This window comes from Sminthopsis crassicaudata, chromosome 4 (assembly GCF_048593235.1).
Source record: "Sminthopsis crassicaudata isolate SCR6 chromosome 4, ASM4859323v1, whole genome shotgun sequence".
Taxonomy (NCBI): Eukaryota; Metazoa; Chordata; class Mammalia; order Dasyuromorphia; family Dasyuridae; genus Sminthopsis; species Sminthopsis crassicaudata.
The window spans coordinates 336,242,319-336,261,969 of NC_133620.1; the positions used below are offsets into that span (position 1 = coordinate 336,242,319).

The 19,651-nt window shown below is 54.1% G+C and overlaps 2 protein-coding genes across 10 annotated transcripts in view; one reads left to right on the top strand and one right to left on the bottom strand.

The window, feature by feature from the left end:
• TMEM94 (transmembrane protein 94) overlaps nt 1-853 on the top strand; it is a 47,115-nt gene extending 46,262 nt beyond the window's left edge. For all 8 annotated transcript variants that reach the window (XM_074260744.1, XM_074260743.1, XM_074260746.1 and 5 more), the window contains one exon: nt 21-853. In XM_074260744.1, the coding sequence (XP_074116845.1) occupies nt 21-93 (73 nt within the window). In that variant the 3' untranslated portion in view covers nt 94-853. The remainder of the gene's footprint in view (nt 1-20) is intronic.
• CASKIN2 (CASK interacting protein 2) lies at nt 819-18,142 on the bottom strand. 2 transcript variants are annotated; one of them, XM_074260753.1, is made up of 20 exons: nt 18,009-18,142; nt 16,533-17,107; nt 12,009-12,060; nt 11,323-11,420; nt 10,633-10,778; nt 10,406-10,501; nt 10,095-10,225; nt 9,879-9,987; nt 9,198-9,306; nt 8,847-8,941; nt 8,353-8,614; nt 7,883-8,004; nt 7,511-7,571; nt 7,298-7,389; nt 4,717-4,827; nt 4,534-4,635; nt 4,186-4,324; nt 2,306-3,754; nt 2,004-2,226; nt 819-1,887 (listed from the first exon to the last, which is right to left on the bottom strand). In XM_074260753.1, exons 2-20 carry the CDS (start codon nt 16,624-16,626, stop codon nt 1,794-1,796), a joined length of 3,585 nt encoding a protein of 1,194 aa, XP_074116854.1. In that variant the 5' UTR covers nt 16,627-17,107; nt 18,009-18,142; the 3' UTR covers nt 819-1,793. The 2 variants fall into 2 exon arrangements, with proteins under 2 accessions (XP_074116854.1, XP_074116853.1); XM_074260752.1 differs by having other exon boundaries at nt 7,883-8,007.
• Between the last annotated feature and the right edge of the window lie 1,509 nt (nt 18,143-19,651).

The window sequence follows — 19,651 nt, forward strand, 5'->3', positions numbered from 1 at the left end:
TATTCATTTTGTGCCACCAGGGTCCGGGTCCGATATCAGAAGAGGCAAAAACTACAGTTTGAAACTAAACTTGGCATGAACTCCCCTTTCTGAGCTGTTGGACATAATCACGTTCCTCTGGCCTAGTCATCCAAACCACCCTGGGGACCTCATACCTGTCCCCTGCACCCTCCACCACTTCTGGGTTTGGGGATTCAGGTTGTTACTCCTAGGGAGACGGTCCTCAGGCCCTGTAAAGTCGCACACGGTAGGAGGAGCAGCCAGGGCTTGTGACCAAGTCTTTCTGCCCTGTTCCTGTTAGACCCTGGCGTCTTCCATTTCTCCCTCTACCACATGCTTTCAGAGGAGTCCTAGAGCCCAGCAGGGGTTCAGCCAGTGTCCTCCTTTTCTGACTCCAGACTGGGGTACATTTAAACAAAAAGGCTGAAAGGGCCCATCACTTGAGCTGTATGGCACAGACCAGCCTTTAGGAGGCTTCTGCCCCACCTAAGCAGTCATCCTGAGCTTCTCCTTAGGTGGCCATATTGAAGATGGGGGATTTTTGTCCTGTCCCCGACTCCACAGAAGACAGTAGCCACAGGGCCCCCCCTTCACCTTGTCTTCCCAGGGCTGGAGCACGGCTCCCCCAGAGAAGCCCGCAGTTCCTCCCTGCCTTCCTCTCTCGGGGAGTGAATATGGAGCGCAGCCCCGGCCGCACCCTGACAGCTGGATGCCACCGCAGGCAGGCTGCCCGGCCCTTCCTCCAATGTCTTTCCTATGTGAGAGTGTTTTTACTGGTGTATATTTTCTATCAGAAATGAGCCTTTTGGAGATGAATGTAAAAACTCCATTTGTATTAAAACTTGTAAATTGCTCCTGTCACTGACTAGTATTTGGGGAGGGAAGGGAGGGTGAGCTCACAGGGGCACCAGGGCATGTGGAGGGAGAAGCCTTAGCCAAGGAGGCAAAGAGAGATTCAAAACACAACCGAGTTAAGTGGAATGAGTCTTTCATTGAAGTTAGTGTCGGGAAGGGGTTAATGGTCAGAGAGAGGGGGCTGTTGACCTTGCCAGAGCCCTTCCCTGGCAAGGCAGTGGTAGCCCCTCCCTGCTTGTTAATAGAGAAAATTCCATTTAAAATATACACCTTTCTCTATGCTTAAAAAATCTGGAATTACACAAGTTGGCCCACAACACAGCCTGGGCACCCCGCCCTATGTCCCAGCAGCTTTGTCGGAGCAGGGAGAGGAAGGGGAAAGTGATTCAGGAGACTGACGGCACCTGGCTGTGGCGGCTTCGCTTCCAGGTCCCAAGCCCTGCTGCTGTGCCCCGTGCAGCCTATTTACATGTCCTATGTACACACACAGAGGTCTGGTCGGGGGTGGGCGCTGGGACAGTGAAGAAGACCCGTCCTAAACGCGTGCCCCTGGAACAAGGCCCAGGCCATCCATCCCTCTCTGGGGAAGTCCTTCCCTGTCAGGTTGTGCCTCCCGGTGGCTGGGAATGAAGGTCTTTGTCCCCTACACCCTGGAGAGGAAGCTTTTCCTGGAGGCTGTGTCCAGGGGGCTGAGCCGGCAGGTCAGATTACACAGGCCAGGTGCTGGCGCTGGGCCCCGAGTGTGTCAGGCTCCAACAAGTTTGCTGGGCTGTGAGGGGTGGGGCTGTGCTCCTGACAGGTATTGGCTCACGGAGGAGCAGCCATAGGAGGAAGCAGCGCACAACCTCGCTGGCCCCTAACCTCCCCCGGCACTTAACTTCTTCCCGCCAGAGGAAGGCGCCGACACGCTGCCATCTGCACCAAGGGAGGCTTTCCCCTCAATCCAGCATAGCATCCAGCTGGTCAGCTAAGGCGTCGAACATGGTGCTGATGTCGTCCAAGATGTGCTTGGAGTTGGCAGGCGGGGAGAGGCTGGTGGAGGAGGGGAGGAGGACGGCATCAGTGCTGGGACAAACCCCCAGGACCCTCCCCTTTGCCTGCTCCTCCAGGAGGTACAGGAGCTTCCCAATCCACCCTTCCCCTCTTACCCTTCCCGCTCCTCAGCAGTGATGCTCTTTTCGGCTGCCCTCAAGGCAGCAGCCAGGGAGGAGCTGGTCTGCTCCAGTCGTTGATGGGCATGAGTGGCCATGGGCGCGCCTCCGCTCTCGGGCTTCGGAGGTGGGGCAGGGCGAGGACCAGGCTTGGGAGCCAGCTTAGGCCCTGAGAATGCCAGCTGTGTACAGGCCACTGACACGGGCTTGGGAGACACACCTGAGAAGGAAAAGCCCACCATGAGATGTTGTAGGAAAGAGACCCTCCCTCTCCCCCCAGGCAGGCCATCCCCACATACCTCCTATTGGCACCTTGAGGAGGGCTGAGGGAGGAGCCGGGGACTTGGTCTCCCCCTTTTGCTGGGTAGCCACTGAGTCCTCCGGGCCAGACCCAGGTAACTGGGGACCAGGAGTCTGAGCCAAGGTGTTGGAGAGGGGGGGCGTGGTGGCGGTAAGAGTCAGTGAGCTGCCAGGGACTGGAGGAGTGGGAGGCAACGAGTCGGGTGGGGGAGATGCGGGGGCATCGGCGATGGGCTGTGAAGATGCAGGGGCTGAGGGGGTCGGGGGAGCACTGGCAGCCCCAAAAGCCAGAAGTGCCGTCTGCAGCGGCTCTCGCTCCCGACATTTGGGCCTCCTCTTGACGGTGTCCGACTCCGTAAGGTTGAAATCCAGGCCTGGGGGAATAGGGATCTCGCGGTTCGAGGGCCCGGCAGGCTTGGGCCGCTGCTTGATGGTCAGGTTGCCTTCCTCAGCGAAGGGCAGCCCCTCACCAGAGCTGCCCCGGGATCGGGATGTCCCTTCAGAAGCCCGCTCCTCCTCGGTGTCTGATGCGGCACTCCCAGGGCCGGGGTTGGCGGGGTTGGAAGGACCAGTGGGTTCGCTCAGCGTGCGTCTCCGGGACGCCACAGCCTCTTCCAGCGGCCCCGGGTTCCCAGGAGACAGAAGACCATCTGGCGTGGTACCAGACACAGAGCTGAGGCGCTTGGGGGGTGGAGGAGGAGGCCCTTTTCGGCGAGCCCGTAAGGCGAAGGACTGGCTGCGGGGAGCCCCCCTGGTGAGAGCGGAGCCGGCATTGACCTGGGTCAGGGTGCTCCGACCAGGGCGCCGGGTCAGTGTGGCGTAGCTGTCCAAGGCACTACCTACCGGTCCTTCGGCCTCCCCTTCGGTCAGTCCTGGGCGGCTCAGGCTGTGCGAGCGGCGTTTGGGGCGGGGAGGGTCCGGAGGAGTCGAGGGGGAAGCAGACAGGTAGAAGGCCCTGGGGCCACTGGAAGGCAGCACAGGAGCTGGACTAGGGGGCGAGCTATGGGGATGCATGAGCACGTAGGGGGGGGTGTCCTTGCTGGAAGGCTGTTCATTGCCCTCTGGCAGATTCCTCTCTGGAGGAGGACTGGGGTGCCCTGTAGTGGGTCTAGGGGTAGGCTGTTCCTGAGAGTGCCCAGAACCCCTAGAACGGGCCCCAATGCTCTCCTGGCTGGGAGACCGGGTTGGGGGCAAGGTCAGAGGCTCTGGAGTGCCCCTGGCCATGGCGGCCTGCAGCTCAGGGCTGAGTTCACTGGCTTGGAAGGTGACCAGCCGGGGTCCAGCAGGGCCGTCACCGTTCTCCAGCCCTTCAATAGCCATCACCTCTGGCCCCCCAGCCACTCGCCTCCCACCCCCGCCCCCGCCCCCACCCAAACTCTCCCCCTGCAGCAGGCTCCGCCGAAGCTCTGCCAGACGTTTCACTCCCAGCATCAGCTTCTTCTGGTGACCTGGAGAGGAAGGCAGACAGACTCAGGCTCGGTAGGTCCCAGGCCCTGGCCACCCAGTCTAGTCACTTCAAGTAAAGAAACAAGGAAAAGAATCCTGGCGGGGTGCTGAGCACTCAGCATTTGGTGACTGCCTTTTATGGGCATTCTATCTCATTTAGGCTCATGGTTGTTGGGAGGGTCAGAGGGGAGTGTTTTTAACCCCCGTTTCACAGACGAAGACGCTCTAACTTGAGATCACACAGCTCAGAAAGCTGGCAGAGTTGTTGCCTGAACCCAGGTCTTTCAACTCCAAGTGTGGGACCCTCCCGGGGAAGAACTGTGGGCACCCTTCCGGCTCCCGGCCCCAGTCGCTTCCAGATGGACACCGTGGGGGACAGGACAGGCTCAGAGGACACAGGCTAGAGGGTAGGGCAGCCCCTCTCCCGACTTACCCAGTTTATTAACTCCGATCTCCTGTAGCTCTTCCCAGGTGAGATCAGCCACTAGCCCCATGGAGTCATAGCCACTGCTCACTAGCTGCTTGTGGTACTGAGGCAGCCCCAGGGCCCCCAGCCACTCCAGGAGGTCCGCCTGCAACAGTGGCCGTCAGCCCTGAGCCTCAGGACGAGCACCTGTCCAGAGCCCAGGAGAGGGAGTGCCAGCAAGTCCTGGGCAGTGCCCACCAGCGTTTGGTCTGTCCTGGTGAGGGGAGCGATGGAGGGGGAGGGGGACTGTGGGAGGGAGACTGTGCTCCTGCACAACAGGGTGAGCGGGCTTAATATCAGAAACCAGACACTCACCGGGATGTAACTGGGGAGCCACTCCGCAATGTTGAGCTGGGTGATCTCGGTGGCAATCTTCTTCCTGTGTCCGGGTTTGGTCACCCCGATGGCTGTCAGGTCCTGGTACAAGGGGAAGGCCCATCAGCGCCCATTCCCCACCTTGGCTCCTCCCTGTCCCTCTCCCGTCCCCGTGGCACTGACCTCTGGCGTCATCCGGCTGATAGTCGGCACGTCGTAGCCAGCCTGCAGGAAGTGAGTGGTGTAGCTTTCCAGCTGGAACTCGCTCAACCAGTTGTGAATAGCCTGAGCATCCTGGGGAAGAAGGGAGACGGTAACTCAATGTCCTGTGCCCCGAGTCCCTCCCCAAGCAGCCCAAGGCTAGGTCTGCCTGAACTCAATCAATCGATCAGCAAGCACTTAGTAAGCACTTACTGTGTGCCAGACACTAGGCTAAGTCCCAGGACCACAAAAATACAGTTAAAATCCCGTCCTCAGTGAGGTCAGTTTAATGGGAGAGATAACATGTATACTTACATGTATAATAATAATAATAATTATATATATATATATATATATATATATATATACACATAAAACACATAAATAAATATACATTTATACATAATTATAATAGAATATACATAGTATTTATATATAATTAATACATAAAATGCATACAAAACAGGCTTGAGATGAGGTATGTTAGCAGCTGGAAGGATTAAGAAAGGCTTCAAGTAGAAGGGAGTATTTAAGCTGAGTCATTACAAGAGATGGAAATGCAGATGACTTGTACTCTTAACCAGTGCAAAGACAAGAAGGGGGGATGAAAGAGTTTGAGGAGGGATGTAAAGACTGAGAAGGAACAGGCCAACTTCTGAAGAGATTTGAGCGTCATAGGGAGCCACTGGAATTTTTTGAGCAGGTGGATGGATGATCTGTGATGTAAGAAAATTATTTTAGGAGTTACATGAAAGCTGGATTGGAGTACAGAAAGGATTGAGGCAGGGAGATGAGTAAGAGATGTTGTAATACTAGGACAAATTCAGTGAAAATGTGAATAAGGATATTGACCATGTGGATGAAGAAGCAACGAAGTATCCAAGAGATACTGGGGACAAAGCAATTTCAGGTTTAATAACTGATTAGGTATGTGGGATGAGAATAAAGACAAAGATGATACCAATAGATTTAACATATATTTTAACATATTTAACATGTATTAGACTACCTCTCAGGTAGGGGAGAGAGTAGGGGGAAGGAGGGGAAAATTTGGAACAAAAGGTTTTATAAGGGTCAATGTTGGAAAATTACTCATGCATATGTCTTGCAAATAAAAAGCTAGAAAGGAAAGTGGCAGAAAATGAAAAATAATGCGGAGCACAGGCTGACTGCTGTTGCTAACCACCTAAGAAATTAACTGAAAACCTTCAGAGAGACCTGGCAGCTGAAACAGTTATAGATTCCTCTATAGTATGGGCTTCTTCATGTTGGAGAAACAGAAAAAGAGCAGCCAAAAATATTAACTTGCTATGAATTTCATCTATTCATTTATTTATTTTTCCTGGGGCAATTGGGGTTAAGTGACTTGCCCAGGGTCACACAGTTAGGAAGTGTTAAGTGTCTGAGACCAGATTTGAACTCGGGTCCTCCTGAATTCAAGGCTGGCGCTCTATCCACTGCGCCACCTAGCTGCCCCCTTGCTATGAATTTTAAATGCTGGTCATGACAATACAAAAACTAGACTGAAGGTGATTTATTAATGAAATTACTTCCATTCAAGGTAATACCAAAACTACTATCAGAAGAAGTAAAAGTGACCTTGTAATATTTGAACATATTCATCCACAGACTGCAAAACAGCTACTCAAAAAAAAAAAGTTTGGGGACTTTTTTTTTTTTAATTAATTTCTAGAGGGCCCAGAAGTCTCATCTGCATTGAGAAAATGATGGAACATGTTGATACACTAAGAATCAGAATTATAGAAATTCCTAGATGGAGATGGATACTGTTCCATGATCTCACATCAGCTTGTGTCATGAAAGGTGAAGAGGTATCCAAGAGACGGAGAGAAACAAACTTCAGTAGTCTGGGAAACTGACAGATTTAAGCACCAATGAAAACTTATGGAAGATAATCAAGGCTTGGGAAAATTAATTGTTTGTCAAAAGCGCACTTAAAATCCAACGGAACAAAAATGTGACTTCCTGATGAAGAACTGCAAAGGGTGAATTCAATGCCAAATCATGGAAAATAATTGCAGCCAAAAGAGGACCTAGGACACATTCAAAGTTTTGGAAAGATGCAAAAAGTGCAAAGATTTAATTTATATCAATAATTTTTTATCACCACTTTGTCCCAGTTCATTTGTACTGTAGGTCAAGGAGTCATCTTTATAACGATGAGAATGGAATCCAAAGAAGTGGATGAAGTTACCAAGAGAGTGTAGAGAGAAAGAGGCTTGGGGTTTGCCCAGTTAGTGCCCGTGACCTAGATGATGGAGCAGGAGAGGAGACTGAGAAGGAGTAGTTAGAGAAGGAAGGGGAAAACCAGGAAGAACAGAGTGTGAGCATCATCATTTGAACTAGGGAGTGTCCGAACCGGGCTTGGACTCCTGCCCCTTAGTTCTGGGTTCTGTCCATGTCCTCGCCACCCAGAGAACCCGGGGGTGAAGCATTTACTGGCCATGTCCTCAACGTGCCCTTATCCACAACCCAGGACTGATCACACACACACTGACCCCAAGGCTAAGAGGCAGGGACGCCCTCCCAGGAGGGGCCATACCTTCCCTTCCAGCAGCTGTTCTGGTCTCACGTCCTGGTTGAAGATCTGTTCCCTAGGGCGGTGGTTTGTCAGAGACCAGTGGCTCAAGTTTTCTGGGAAAAGCAAGGGAGATGCAGGAGGTGAGGGCCGTATCCCGGCCTCCTGAATTCTGCCCACACTTCCGGGCACTGGGGTACCCATAAGCCCCTGTCCATCTCAGTGTTCCCTCCTCACCTGACAGGGATGTGGGGTGCAGGCCAGGCAGGGACAAATCCTCTCCAGTAGGAGTCAGTGGCTGTAAGGGAACAGCAGTCAGGAGCATGGGAGTCAGGAGGACTCAGGCACCTAGCACTTACTAGCAGGGTGGCCTGGGCAAGTCACTTAACCCAATTACCTCCTCCAAAAAAGGAGAGATTTATATTTGGTTACCTCAATCCCTCCCCCTGCCCCCAAAAGGAGAAATATATAGCTGGAAGGGACCTGAGAACTAGTCCATGAGCCCTAGCTGGACCAAGAATTCCAATTCAACAGCCTTTCTGTCCCCGATAGTCCCAGGAGTAGGCACTTGTGCCAGGCGGCCCCTTGTCCAGGGAGTCAGCCCCCTACCTGGGCATTTTCGATGAGGAGGCCGGTGCTGTGTCCATTTGTGCCCTCTGAACTTTGACCGCTCCCTGCACTTCGGATGCTGCCTACGCTCCCTTCACTGCCCACACTGTTCCTGTCACTGGCTGCTGAGAAGAGGAAGAAAAGGATGAAAGTCCCACCTGACACTACTGGCACCTTATAACAGGAGACATTTATAGAGAACGTCAGGGTTTGCAAAATGCACTTTTTATAAATTTGATCCTCATGACGACCCTGAGAGTTGGGGGCTATGACTATCCTCATTTGACAGATGAAGGGCCTGAAGCTCAGGGAGATTATTGGCTGGCTTTTTCAGTGTCATACAGAATATTGGGATTTACACTCACATCTCCCTACCCCCAAGATCAGAGCTATACCTGCTCCCTCCAGTTTTAGGATGCTACAAGGAATGGGTTAGTGCCAGTTTTCAAGCCCTCAGACAGAAGACTAACCTGGACTATCTGGGCTAATGCCAACCCGAGGAAGTTGGCTATAGGTGAGAGGGTGTAGGGAGTCATCGGCTGGCAGCTGAGGGGTCCTGGCAAAGTTTGGGCGCAGAGATATGCTCCCAGGTGTGGGGCGAGGTATGGTGACCCCAGCCCGCTTGCTGACCACTTCAACGATGCCCGGTGGGAAGTATCCCACCCGGTCAGTGCCCAGTTGGCTCTCATGTATGTGTCCCTTCCATCGTCCATCAGGGTGTTGTTCAAGAACCTGCAGACATGCATGGAGAACTGGTTCAATAGGGCTCGGGGGCCTACAGCAGACCTTCCTGTTCAGATATCCACCTTCTCCTACTTCTCTGATGTCCTAATAGTCTTTCTGGCCCTGCCCTTCCCCTTAAAAAATTCATAAAACCTCATCCGCTCAATAGACCATGGCAGTCCAATCTCGTCCAACCTCCCCACCCGTGCCAGGACTCTTTTACTATCTCTCCCTCCCTCACCGTAATGATGTCTCCAGCCCGGATATTGAGGGCGGTAGGATCATGGAGGTTCCAGAAATCCTTGAGAGCCCGGACTTTCAGGATCCCTGACGCTTCTGAGAGAGAGAGGAAAGCAGAGATGATGAAAAAATTACTGGGGATCATCTCCCAACTTACCCTCTTTCCCTCCCCACTCTGTTGTGCTGGTCACAATCTTCCCTCCCAAACTCCAAACTAAAGTCATAGGCAAAATTCTCTCTGGGAACCTCCGCTTCCATCAGCTCAGCCCTAACTGTGCTGCCTTCATGATCTCTCCTCGTGCTCTGGGCTCTCCCTGGGCACCTATTTTCCTATCACATGAATCCCACTCACCCCGCAGTAACTGCTTGATTTCTCGGCTGGCCTGGGAGGTAGTGAACTGGTTCACGATATCCAGGGCTGTCTGGTTATATGTGTTCCTGATGTTCACGTCCACACCACCCTGTGATGACCACTGAGTATCAGTCCCCTTTAAGATCACAGTTCTCCCCTCAACTCCAAGATCAGCTGGTATGGCTCCCATAGAAACGCCCCCAAGAGTCACCCCGTTAGGTCACATCCGGCCTAAAGCTGGAAGGGACCAACTCCATCTCAAAGGTGGGAAATGGAGTTAGCTGACGTGCCCTGAATCATAGAGGGAAGTAATACATGGCAACTACATGAGCAATTACGATGGTCATTTCTGATGGACGTGGCCCTCTCCCACAACGAGATGATTCAGACCAGTTCCCATTGTTCAGTGGTGGAGAGAGTCATCTGCACCCAGAGAGAGGCCCGTGGGAGCTGAGGGTGGCCACAATATGGCACTCTCACTCTTTCTGTTGGTGTTTGCTCGCATTTTGGAAGTAAGCCCTTGGAGTGGGGTTCGAAGCGCAAGTTTGTTGCCCTCTGCTGCCCACCATGCTGGGATTCTGCCTCCTAATGCTCGGAATCCAGGAGTTGCTCAATGCTCACTCGCTGAATGAAGGAATGCCCCTGCCCACCTGTGGCCCCAGGGCGCCCTCCTGCCACTACCTCCAGCAGCAGCCGCACCACCTCGGTCTTCCCGTAGAGCGCTGCCTCATGCAGGGCGGTGCCCGTCTTCGTCTGGCGGTTGATCTCGATCCCGGCTCTCAGTAGCTGCCTGAAGAAGGGGAGATGAAGGATTGGAGAAGAAGGGAAGGGGGGAGTCTGTCCCAGGGGCTGCCAGGTGGAAGAAGGGACAGGCGGGAGCACCTGAACAAGAGTTACCTGATAACCTCCTTGTGCCCATTCTTGGCAGCCAGGTGTAGTGGCGTGGTGTAGTTGGGGTCACTCGGGTCTTTGGCCTCCCCTTCCAGCAGAGCCACGCACAGGTGGCTATTTAGGAGTAGCTGGGTTACCTGTGGGCACCGTGTCTACATCAGGAGGCTTTTGGTCCCAGAAACACCCACCGAGATCGCTCAAGTTCTCCCCTCCCACCACACAGCATGACACAGAGGGGCCCTCACCGAAGGGGGGAAGCCTTCCTGGGCTACAGGGGGCGGGGGAGATATGTGTCACCTGGGACAGGTGAGGCTCACCTTCAGGCGCCCAAACTCACAGGCCAAATCCAGTGGGGTCTTCTTAGCCTTATTGACCAGGCAGGGGTTAGACTGGTGCTGCAGAAGCATTTCTGACTGAAGAGGGAACACAGAATGAGTACCTTGCCCTGCTTGGCCTTTTCCCCCTTTGTGCTGGGGAGTGGAAGAAGACAAAGAGAACCCCGCAGGATGGCATCCGAGAACTGGCACCCAGAGGCCTCACTCACCACTTCGTAGTGCCCGTACTGGGCAGCCAGGTGCAGGGGGATCTGCCCATCCAGGGAGGCGGCATTGACGGCAGCAGCGGCTCTCAGCAGCAGGCGCACGGGCTCCAGCCGACCCTGCCACGCTGCATAGTGCAAGGGGCGCATGCCTGCAAGGAGAGGGACTAGTTTCTCAGGTGGGCAGGGGCAGGAGCAGGCTGAGGAGCTTGCTGAAATGATCTGGGCTCAAAGACAAGGTGTTCGGCTGAAGCGTCTGTCCCGGAACCGAAAAAGGCAGGGCCAAGGGCAGAACAGGACTTCTCATCTTAGGGTTCATGAAGTTTGGTTGATTTTCAACCCTATGATAGCTGCATTTCAGTAGAACTGGTTTCCTTTGTAGTCCTACGTATTTTATTTTAGGGATTTAAAAGCATCATTTTAAGGAGTTGAATAAGTCTCACCAGAATGTCAAAAAAGGGATCCATGACACAAGAAAGGCTAAAACCTCTTGGGCTATAATGACCCTGACTAGTGCTTATTTACTGTAGTGTGGGTTACAAAGCCCTTGTCAAGAAGCCTCTCACAGCTACATTTCTATAAGAGCCCTCCCTTTACATTTGGTAGGGTTGGAAAGCAGCCCTCCAAGCCCAGGGCTCTTTCCACCACATCAGCCTGGCTGGGGCAGAATGTCCACGGGAAGTTTCAGGTTCTCACCATTGCTGTCCTTGATATCTACTGTGGCCTGAGCTTCCAGCAGTAGCGCCATCAGTTCTAGGCTGCCCCCCAGGGCTGCATGATGCAGAGCTGAGAACCTGGGGGACAGAGCACAAGGAGGCATCACAATTTAGCACAAGCCCCACCATCTTGCCACCCCAAAGGCCACCTCTCTCCCAGTCCATCCCTTGGGCCCCAGAGCCACCCAGGGAACAGGGTGGCAGGAGAGGGCTGGGCTATTTCTGCCCGATGTTCCCCGCCTCCCCCCACTCCCACCGTGGGAGCGCGGCGAGAGGCTGCTGAATGAAAGGGCTCAGTGTCTAGGCTGAGAGGCCTGTTTGTCTGGCCATCTCCCTCCCCCCTACTCAGTGGGCCTGGAGGAGGGGGCCGTGGGAGCGGGAGCCTGAGGATTTCTACCCTAGAGGGGAGAAAAGGGGGCCCAGCAGGAATCTGACCTGAAGGAATACCCTCTCAGAGAAAGAAAAGCTCCTCCCCCTGACCACCCAGCTACATGCCTGCAAGCTCTGTGGCTCTCTATGACCCTCTCCCACCCATTCAGACCCCCTCTCCGCACTTCAGATCCCAGAAACCCAAGCAACGACACCCCAAGTAGATGGCCCTTTGGGGCCTCCTAATTCCTACCACCTCAGTTTCCCAACTGTGGGAAAATAGCTGTGCTCACTCACCCGTCTGTATCCTGGTAGTTTACGTTGAGCTTCTTAGTGGAGCCGAGGAGCTCTGAGGGAAAGGGGCAAAGTCAGGTCAGGGCCAGAGTCCCTCGAGACCACCCCCCACACCCTGCCTCCCCCCCATACCATTCTGCCTTAGTCCCACCAAAGCTGGCACTGACCTCTCGGGGAACAGGAAAGCACAAGTCCCATGACCCCAGGCCCACTCCCCACTGGTGCTCTGCTCTTCAAAGCTGACGAACTACCCCAGCAGCCTGGGGCTGCTTCTTTCTACATCCCCAGACTAACTTCTGCTTACAGGGACAATGGAGCATGTGGGGATGTATGTGGGGAGGTGGCGCTGCCAGCTCGCTGTGCCCTATGCTGGACAAGCCCATGGAGCACATGGTTGACATTCTTGCTGAAATAGGCAAAGGAGAGGGAGAGAAACCTTGGGGGGAGGGGGGTCTAAGGCTTAGGAATGTAAGAGCAAATGCCATCCATGCTTTGGGGGAACCAGAAACAATCTCTTGCTAATCTCATGTCCACTATTCAATCTTGGGGACTCTCTTTGGCTATTGAAATTATTGAGAAACTTCTCTTGTCATTCCCCCCTTTCTCCCCTCCGGATCTGATGAGATTTTGGGGTTGGGCAAAAAATCCGATTCATACAAATATTTTATCACTGAACTTCTATGTGCAGGACACTGGGTTAGAGCCTAGGAATACAAAGATAAAACACAATATATGCCCTTCCTTCAAGTAGCTTACAATCCACTGGCACCCCCCCCTTCTCAAGGGAAACTTCTCCTCTCTGGAGATGGGAAGTATAATTGTGCTATGTGCTGTGACTAGACCTGGGAGGGAGAGAAGGGTTTGAAAAGGGGCTCTATGCAAGCCACCAAAGAAGTATCTGTCAGCGACAGGAGCACCTACAAGGCCCTTTCTCCTGCTAGTTCCCCTCTCTGCCAGGGAGGAAGCTTGGCCCTCCCCAGGCTAGGCAGGGAGCCAGGCACGCTGGTCTGGGCCTGCCCCTGGGTCCCAGCTGGGCCCCCTAAATGCCCCTGCAGCCTAGGCAGGACAGGATGTCATTCCATTAGTGATGAGCCAAGCCAACTGGGGAGTGGCCGAGGGGTATGTGAGGGGAGAGGTAGCATGGCTCCTTTCAGAGCTCCCCGTCTCTGGAGATCAGTTAGACTGCCCCAAAGGGCTCATGTGCAGACACACGTGGCAGAATTCAAGGGCTGCTGATATGTTTGATGGTCAGGGCGGGAAAAGCTGACTGAGGGACTGTTCCTTTTCTGGAACGCCACAAGGCACAGATAAGAGTATCTCTAGCTCAGCCCTATTCTGTGCCAAACCCCAATCAGGGTGATGGCCGAGCTGAGGGCTCAAAGGTCATAACCGCCACAGAGCAGGAGACCTTCTCACCTCCTGGATACGTAGGTGGTTCTGCCACAGAGGAGCCCAAGGCTGACCCTCTGGGGAGCAGCAGAAAACTGTCTTACAGCCAGGAACAGGAACAAGGGCCGGGTCATGCCTGATTGCTCCAGCCAGGGCAGAACAATGACCGGAAAGGTGTAGGGGAGAGAATGTTACCCTGTGGGGGTGGAGTACCACAAGGAGAGTACCAGGGAGGGAGGGATGTTCCCCAGGGTAGCCCTGCCCAAATCCCTCTTCCCCTTAAGGGTCTCCGTACCCTCGGTGACACAGGGTGGGGAGGGTTAGGCTGGCCTGGGAAGACAGGATATGAGATCAGTACCTCTTCCCCAAACCCCCTCCTGGCTCCAGGAACCAGGAAATGCTTTTCCCCTTCCTCTGATTAAAAAAGGAAAGAGTTCAGAAAAGGGATGGAGGTGGGGAGGAATAAAAGGACAGGCAGAACAAGGCTGGGCAACTCCACCCTTCTCCTCCAGGCCACCTGCTCCATTCCCCCCTACTCAGTCAGGATGGAAGGGGCTCTTGTATTGTCAACCCAAGGGAAGGCAGGCAGTGACTCCATCTGGGCCTAAGGGGACTAGAACAGCTGTGGAGGAGGAGACGAGGTTATGAGAACAGGGCCAATATGGACCGAATCCCCAGCAGGGGACATTGCAGAGCTATACGTGCAGAGGCCCCATTTACCCTGCTCCAAGACCTCACTCAGCATCCTGGCGTCTGGCACAGGGAGGGCTGCCTTTCTGCCACCTCAGGTAGCTGGGAAATTCTAGCTCCAGGAGGAAGGACCCCGGTCCTCTTGGCTCCCCTTCATAGCTTCTTATTTCAGGATAGGCAGAAGTGACAGAAAAATAAGAATGCCCTACTCCCCTCACTTCCACTCAGTTCAGCCCTGCCTTGCGACTAATGCCTTTTCTCTGAGATTACTTTCTATCTATTTTGTTATCTAGAACTTGTAGTTACCTAGTTATTTTACATGTGGTTTGCTCCATTAGAGTGTAAGCTCCTTTTCTTTGTATAATCAACTCTTAACAGAGCCTAGAACATGGCAAGTTATTAATAAATGCTTGTTGACTGAATGACTGACTGACCTCCAATTTACACACACAGAGACATATTTCATTCAAGGACACAAGTGTTTGCCTATTACCTCCCTCATTAGAACGCAATCTCCATGAGGGTAGGGGCTGTTTTTGTCTTTCTAGGTATCCCTAGTGTTTAGCACAGGATCTGACATGTAGTCCCAGAGGAGGCTGGAAAGTACCCACACCAAGGCTGAGATAATCTCTCTCACTCAGGGCCACGAGGAGCCCAGAGCAGCAGTGGGAAAAGGGAGAGGGCAGTTGGGCCAATCTGTGCCCTGCCTTCCTCTAACTGCCACCATGCCCAGTTAGTGTCATGTCGCAAGCAACTGCGCCTGGCCTTGGCAAGCTCACATCAACGCCACCCCTAGTGCCAGCCTAATCCAGCATAGGGCCCGGCACATAGTAGGTACTTAAAACTCAGGAACCATCTTCCCAGGGGGAGCAACTCTCACTTTGTATTCTTATAAACCACAAGGACAGAGGCAGCTCAATCAAGGCCATCCTGGGCAGGAGGCCAAAAACAACACGGAGAGGGAGGGAAAAGTGAGGAAAAGGGTGTCAGGGTGTGGGGAGGGCAGCACCTCCCATCCAGTCTGCAGACCCCCAAAGCACAGCAAGGCTCAAGCCTGCTCTTAAGTATTTAAAAGTAGCTGGTTATCTCTAGACTTCCTCTGGCTCATACAACAAGCAGCTGCCCCTCCCCTTAAGCTTTTCACTCTAGCCCAAGTCAATATGCCATTGTGACGGGAAGGGCACGACAACCTTCAGCTCTAGACCAACACTCCTTTCACCGGTTCCTGTACTGTAACTCCTCCCAAGTAGAGTGTACGCTACTAGAGAGCAGGTCATTTTCATACTAAATAAAAACAACAAACAATACTTAATATACCCCTTACTGCATTACCATGCACAGTGCTGAGCACGCTATAATATTACCTTTTCTAACCTCACAACAATCCTGTTTTGCAGTTGGGGAAACTGAGGCAAAGGTTAAGAGAGTTGCCAGTGGTCACACAGCTAAGCCAGTGAGTATCTGAGGCAGGATTGAACTCAGGTGTTCTTAAGCCCAGGTCCAGCACCTGCACCTAACCCTATCCTTGTCATATGGTACAGACTCAATAATTCTTGCCGAATGATTTCAGAGACCCATTAGCCAAAGTCAGGGAGAGCTGCTGCTCCTTGGGGGCTCCTGGGGTTAGTGCAGGTCAGACTGGAGGATAAGAAGGCTCAAACCTGCCTCTGTAAGATCCCCAAACCCCTAAAAATCTCCTTTATGACCTCTCTGGAAGCTCACATGCCATGAAAGGAAATGTATACATGCCGATGCCAACAATAACCTCATTGCTCTAAGTTCAGAACCGAACAAAGTGGGGACAACTAGAAGCAGATCAGACCTGGAGTCAGGAAGCCTCATCTTCCTAAGTTCAAACACAGCATCTGACATTTAGGAGTTGGGCAAGTCAGCCCTGTCTGCCTCAGTTTCTTCATCTGTAAAATTATCTAGAGAAAGAAATGTCAAACCCCTCTAGTATCCTTACCGAGAAAACTCCAAATAGGGTCATGAGGCACCAGACACAAATGAACAATGACTGGACAGCAACAACACCATAACTAAGGGATTCTCCCCACTAGCTCTGGACACTAGGTGTTCTGGAGCTTCTACCCCACCCGAGATGTGGCCTTGGGGGCTAAAGCTCCCAAAGCCATGAATCCTCTTGGGCCTTTTCGCAACTCATCCCACTACATGACTAAGGATAACATTACTAATGGAATGATTTCTTTCAGACGGTCCTGGCCACTGAACAAGAAAGCTTAGTGTCTATGAGGACTGTGGGGTTCTCTCCCCCCACAAATTTGAGTTCCTCCCCCTCTCAGCGTCACTATTTAGAACAAGACATGGCCCCCAAGCACTGATGTACCTTAACCAACCTTCCCTCCCTGCTGCCAAACAAAGGCTTTCCACCTGAAGTTGCCCTCCCCCAACCCCGTGGCAACCTTCCAGCCACACCAGGGCACTCACTGCTCTTGGCTGCTTTGAATTTGGCCACCAGCTTCTGCACCCCAGCAACATCCCCATTCTTCACTGCGAGAATCAGGTCCTGCTCCCGCCCCATGCTGAACTGGAAGCTCGGGGCCCTGGCGGGCAGGGCTGGACAATGGGAGATGGCCCCGGATCTCCGGGATTTCAAGATGCCATGGCCCGGCTCCTCAGAAGGCCTGGCAAAGTGCAGCTACAAGTCCCGGGGGTGGAAGTGCGGGCTGAGGAGGAGCAGGGCGCGGGCCGGCTGGCGTCAGCAGCTGACTGGTGCCGCTTCCAGGTGCTCCCAGTGTTGCCACCACAAGCAGGAAACCGATCTCGAGGGCGCGTGGGACGGACGAAGATCTGGACTGAGACCAGCTTGCGGCTTCTGACAACTCCGGGACGGGCCAGAACCGGCCACAGCGCCCTTCCCTGCCTGGCACGGGAATGCCCGCGCCTATCCCAAAAAGCGCCAGCGTGCCCTGGGGCAGAGCATGGCGCCCGCCTGTGTCCCGGAGAGGTCCGGCATTCCCCGCACACGAGGTTTCTGCAGGCTTCGGCCAGACCTAAAGAGACTAAGAGAGGGCCGGTGTCAGACACAAGGAGGCAGACCAGCACCCCGTGAGACCCAGGACGCCCGGAACTCCTGGAACGTGACTTGCTTTAGGCTGAAGAAGGGGGCCGAGCCTGTCAAGGTGCTGAAGAGTAACTGTGGTGTAAAAAGTGGGAGGGGACGCTGGGTTCTGGGGAGGGGGCTGAGTCCCGTCCGTTGGGGCAGTCCCTCAGACGGGGCAGGGGGCCTGGCCATGACTCCCGGGGTGGGAGTTGGATTCTGTCTGAAATTAGGGCCCCCTCTTCCCCCTTGAGCCGCCCCCACTGACCTCCTGGGGCTCTTTGTGGAAAGCCGGGACTGCGGCCCCCAAGGAATCCGAGTGGAAGGAGGCGGCGCAGAGCCGCGGGACACCTGTTGCCCACCCGTCCCGATGTGTGTTTTGGGGGCGAGAATGAAGCAGCTCCACCCTGCTGCCCGCCCCTCACCTTTCACCCAAGGACCCAAGCCTAACCTCTCACTGGTACTCCGTCAGCCCCCAGTTCTCACCCGCCCCGAAGCTGGGCTGCAGGGCTTCCCCCGGCCCTCCGGTACCACTCGGGCAGGTTGGATCCCCGCCCCCATCCCGCTCCGGGACCCAAATCTCAGCTATCCAGCAAGAGGGCGCCCGCGCCTGGGTACGCGGCTCAGTGCCCTCCTCTCCCTCCCCCTGCAGAGCCCCCACCCGGGGGAAACCACGCAAGTAGTGCAGGAGAAGGGGAACAGCGGACACTCGGATCACACTGGGACTGGAAGGGGTGGGACCAGAGCAAAGGAAGGGAAGCGCAGTCCGAAGGTGGGACAAGAGACTATCCCGCAGGGAAAGTTACTTTCTATCCTTTCCAGGCTCGCTTCTCCTCCCCCCAGTCCCGGGCCGTGTGTCTCACCGTTCTAGGTCCAGCCGCCTCGCCTAAGTTCTCGGGGGGCCCCCTCAAGCTCCGGCTATGCAAAGCACAGCTCCCGCCGGCCCCTCTCCTTTCTCCTCCTTCTTCTCCCCTTCCTCCTCGGCCGGCTGGGCGCCTCCAGCAGGAAATCCCGCCCATCCCCCTCCCCACACCCTCCTCTCCCTCCAGCCGGATTTGGAGCTCGGGAGCTCTGGGGCCCTCCCGGTCGAGCCTTCTGACTGTCACTCAGCCCCGCTCAGCCCCGCCCACTAGCTCCTGTCCCTGCCAGACCCGGGAGTCCAAAACTGAAGTGACGCATGCGCCCAGGTGAGACTCGTCTCTTACCCTCCACTCCTCCTCTTACCTAGACACCCCAGTTCCTAACTCGTCCCAGCACTTCACCTCTTCAGAGTCTTTAGGAGCAGAAAAGGTGGCTACGTCAGTATCTTAAGAAGGCCCCAAAGAAAGTAGAAGAAAAAAAAAAGTGACCCGGGAAACCTACTTTCCCCTTTCCTTTCACTCCCGAGTTCCAAAAGCACCCCAAGAAAGTTGTGACTCCCCGATTATTCTTGCCCCAAGTGTCTAGTCGGAGCAATGGCTCCATCTCGCGGAGGATCCTGAGAGCGTCGAGCAGTTTCCGACCCAAGCACTAGGGAGCCCCAGGGACCGCCCCCAAATCCCTGAGCTACCTCTGGGATTTTTAAGAACATCTCCCGAGAGGTGTAGGAGGGGGAGGAATTCTACCGTTAGGCAAACCCGGTTCTTTTAGATTTTACCGGGGGTGGGGGGAGGGGCCTAGGAAAAACCGAATTTAGAACCAGCAACCTCGGCATACGAAGCAGGGTTTGCTCATCAGCTGTGCGATCTTAGACCAGTTGCCTCTCCTTTCTGGGCCTCTGCGTTAAACGACCTTTCAGGTTCCTTCCAGCCCCAAATTTATGATCTCGAGAGTTAGGCTGACCTGTACAAGACTAGTTCTAGCCCGAAGGCGCTCCATTAATTAGTCCAGTTTCGCCCCTAGACAAAAACTCTTGGGAAAGACTACTTTGCCTGTGGGAAGCCGTAATTCGGGGGTGGGAGCTGTGGATTTTGGCCGTGTGAGGCACTTTCCTGGACCTCGGTCAGGAGGGGACGGGTTAGAGCTTCATTTTCAGCACTATCTTGTGTCGGACAGCTCTCTGCCCCCACAACACCCCCAAGCCCCTACCCCCTTATTCCTAAAATCAGGACTAAGGGAAGACATAGGCTAGTCCCTCCATGATAGTTCTAGAATTTCCCGCGTCCATCTTAGAAAATATTCAAATTTTTTTCAAATTCAAACCTAGGAACTCACCTCTCTTACCTCGAATCAAGTTTTCTTGGCCCAGCGTCCTGCCCTGGAGTAGTTTTAGCTCCTCAAAGGTGCCGAGATAGGCATGTGGTGCCCGGAACCGTGCATTTCTTTATCCCCCATCACCCCCAGACGCCCGGCTCTTCGGCTCCACTTTAGGAATAGTCCTAGAGAGCGCGCCCGGAGGCAAACAAGTGTGCACTCTCGGCGGCGTGGGGGTGGGTGGGGACGCGGCTCTTCCGAGAGCCAGAGTGTTTGCGGGACCCCTGAGCCTTCAAATTTCCTGCACCCAGCCGGACAGACCGTAGTAGCGGCG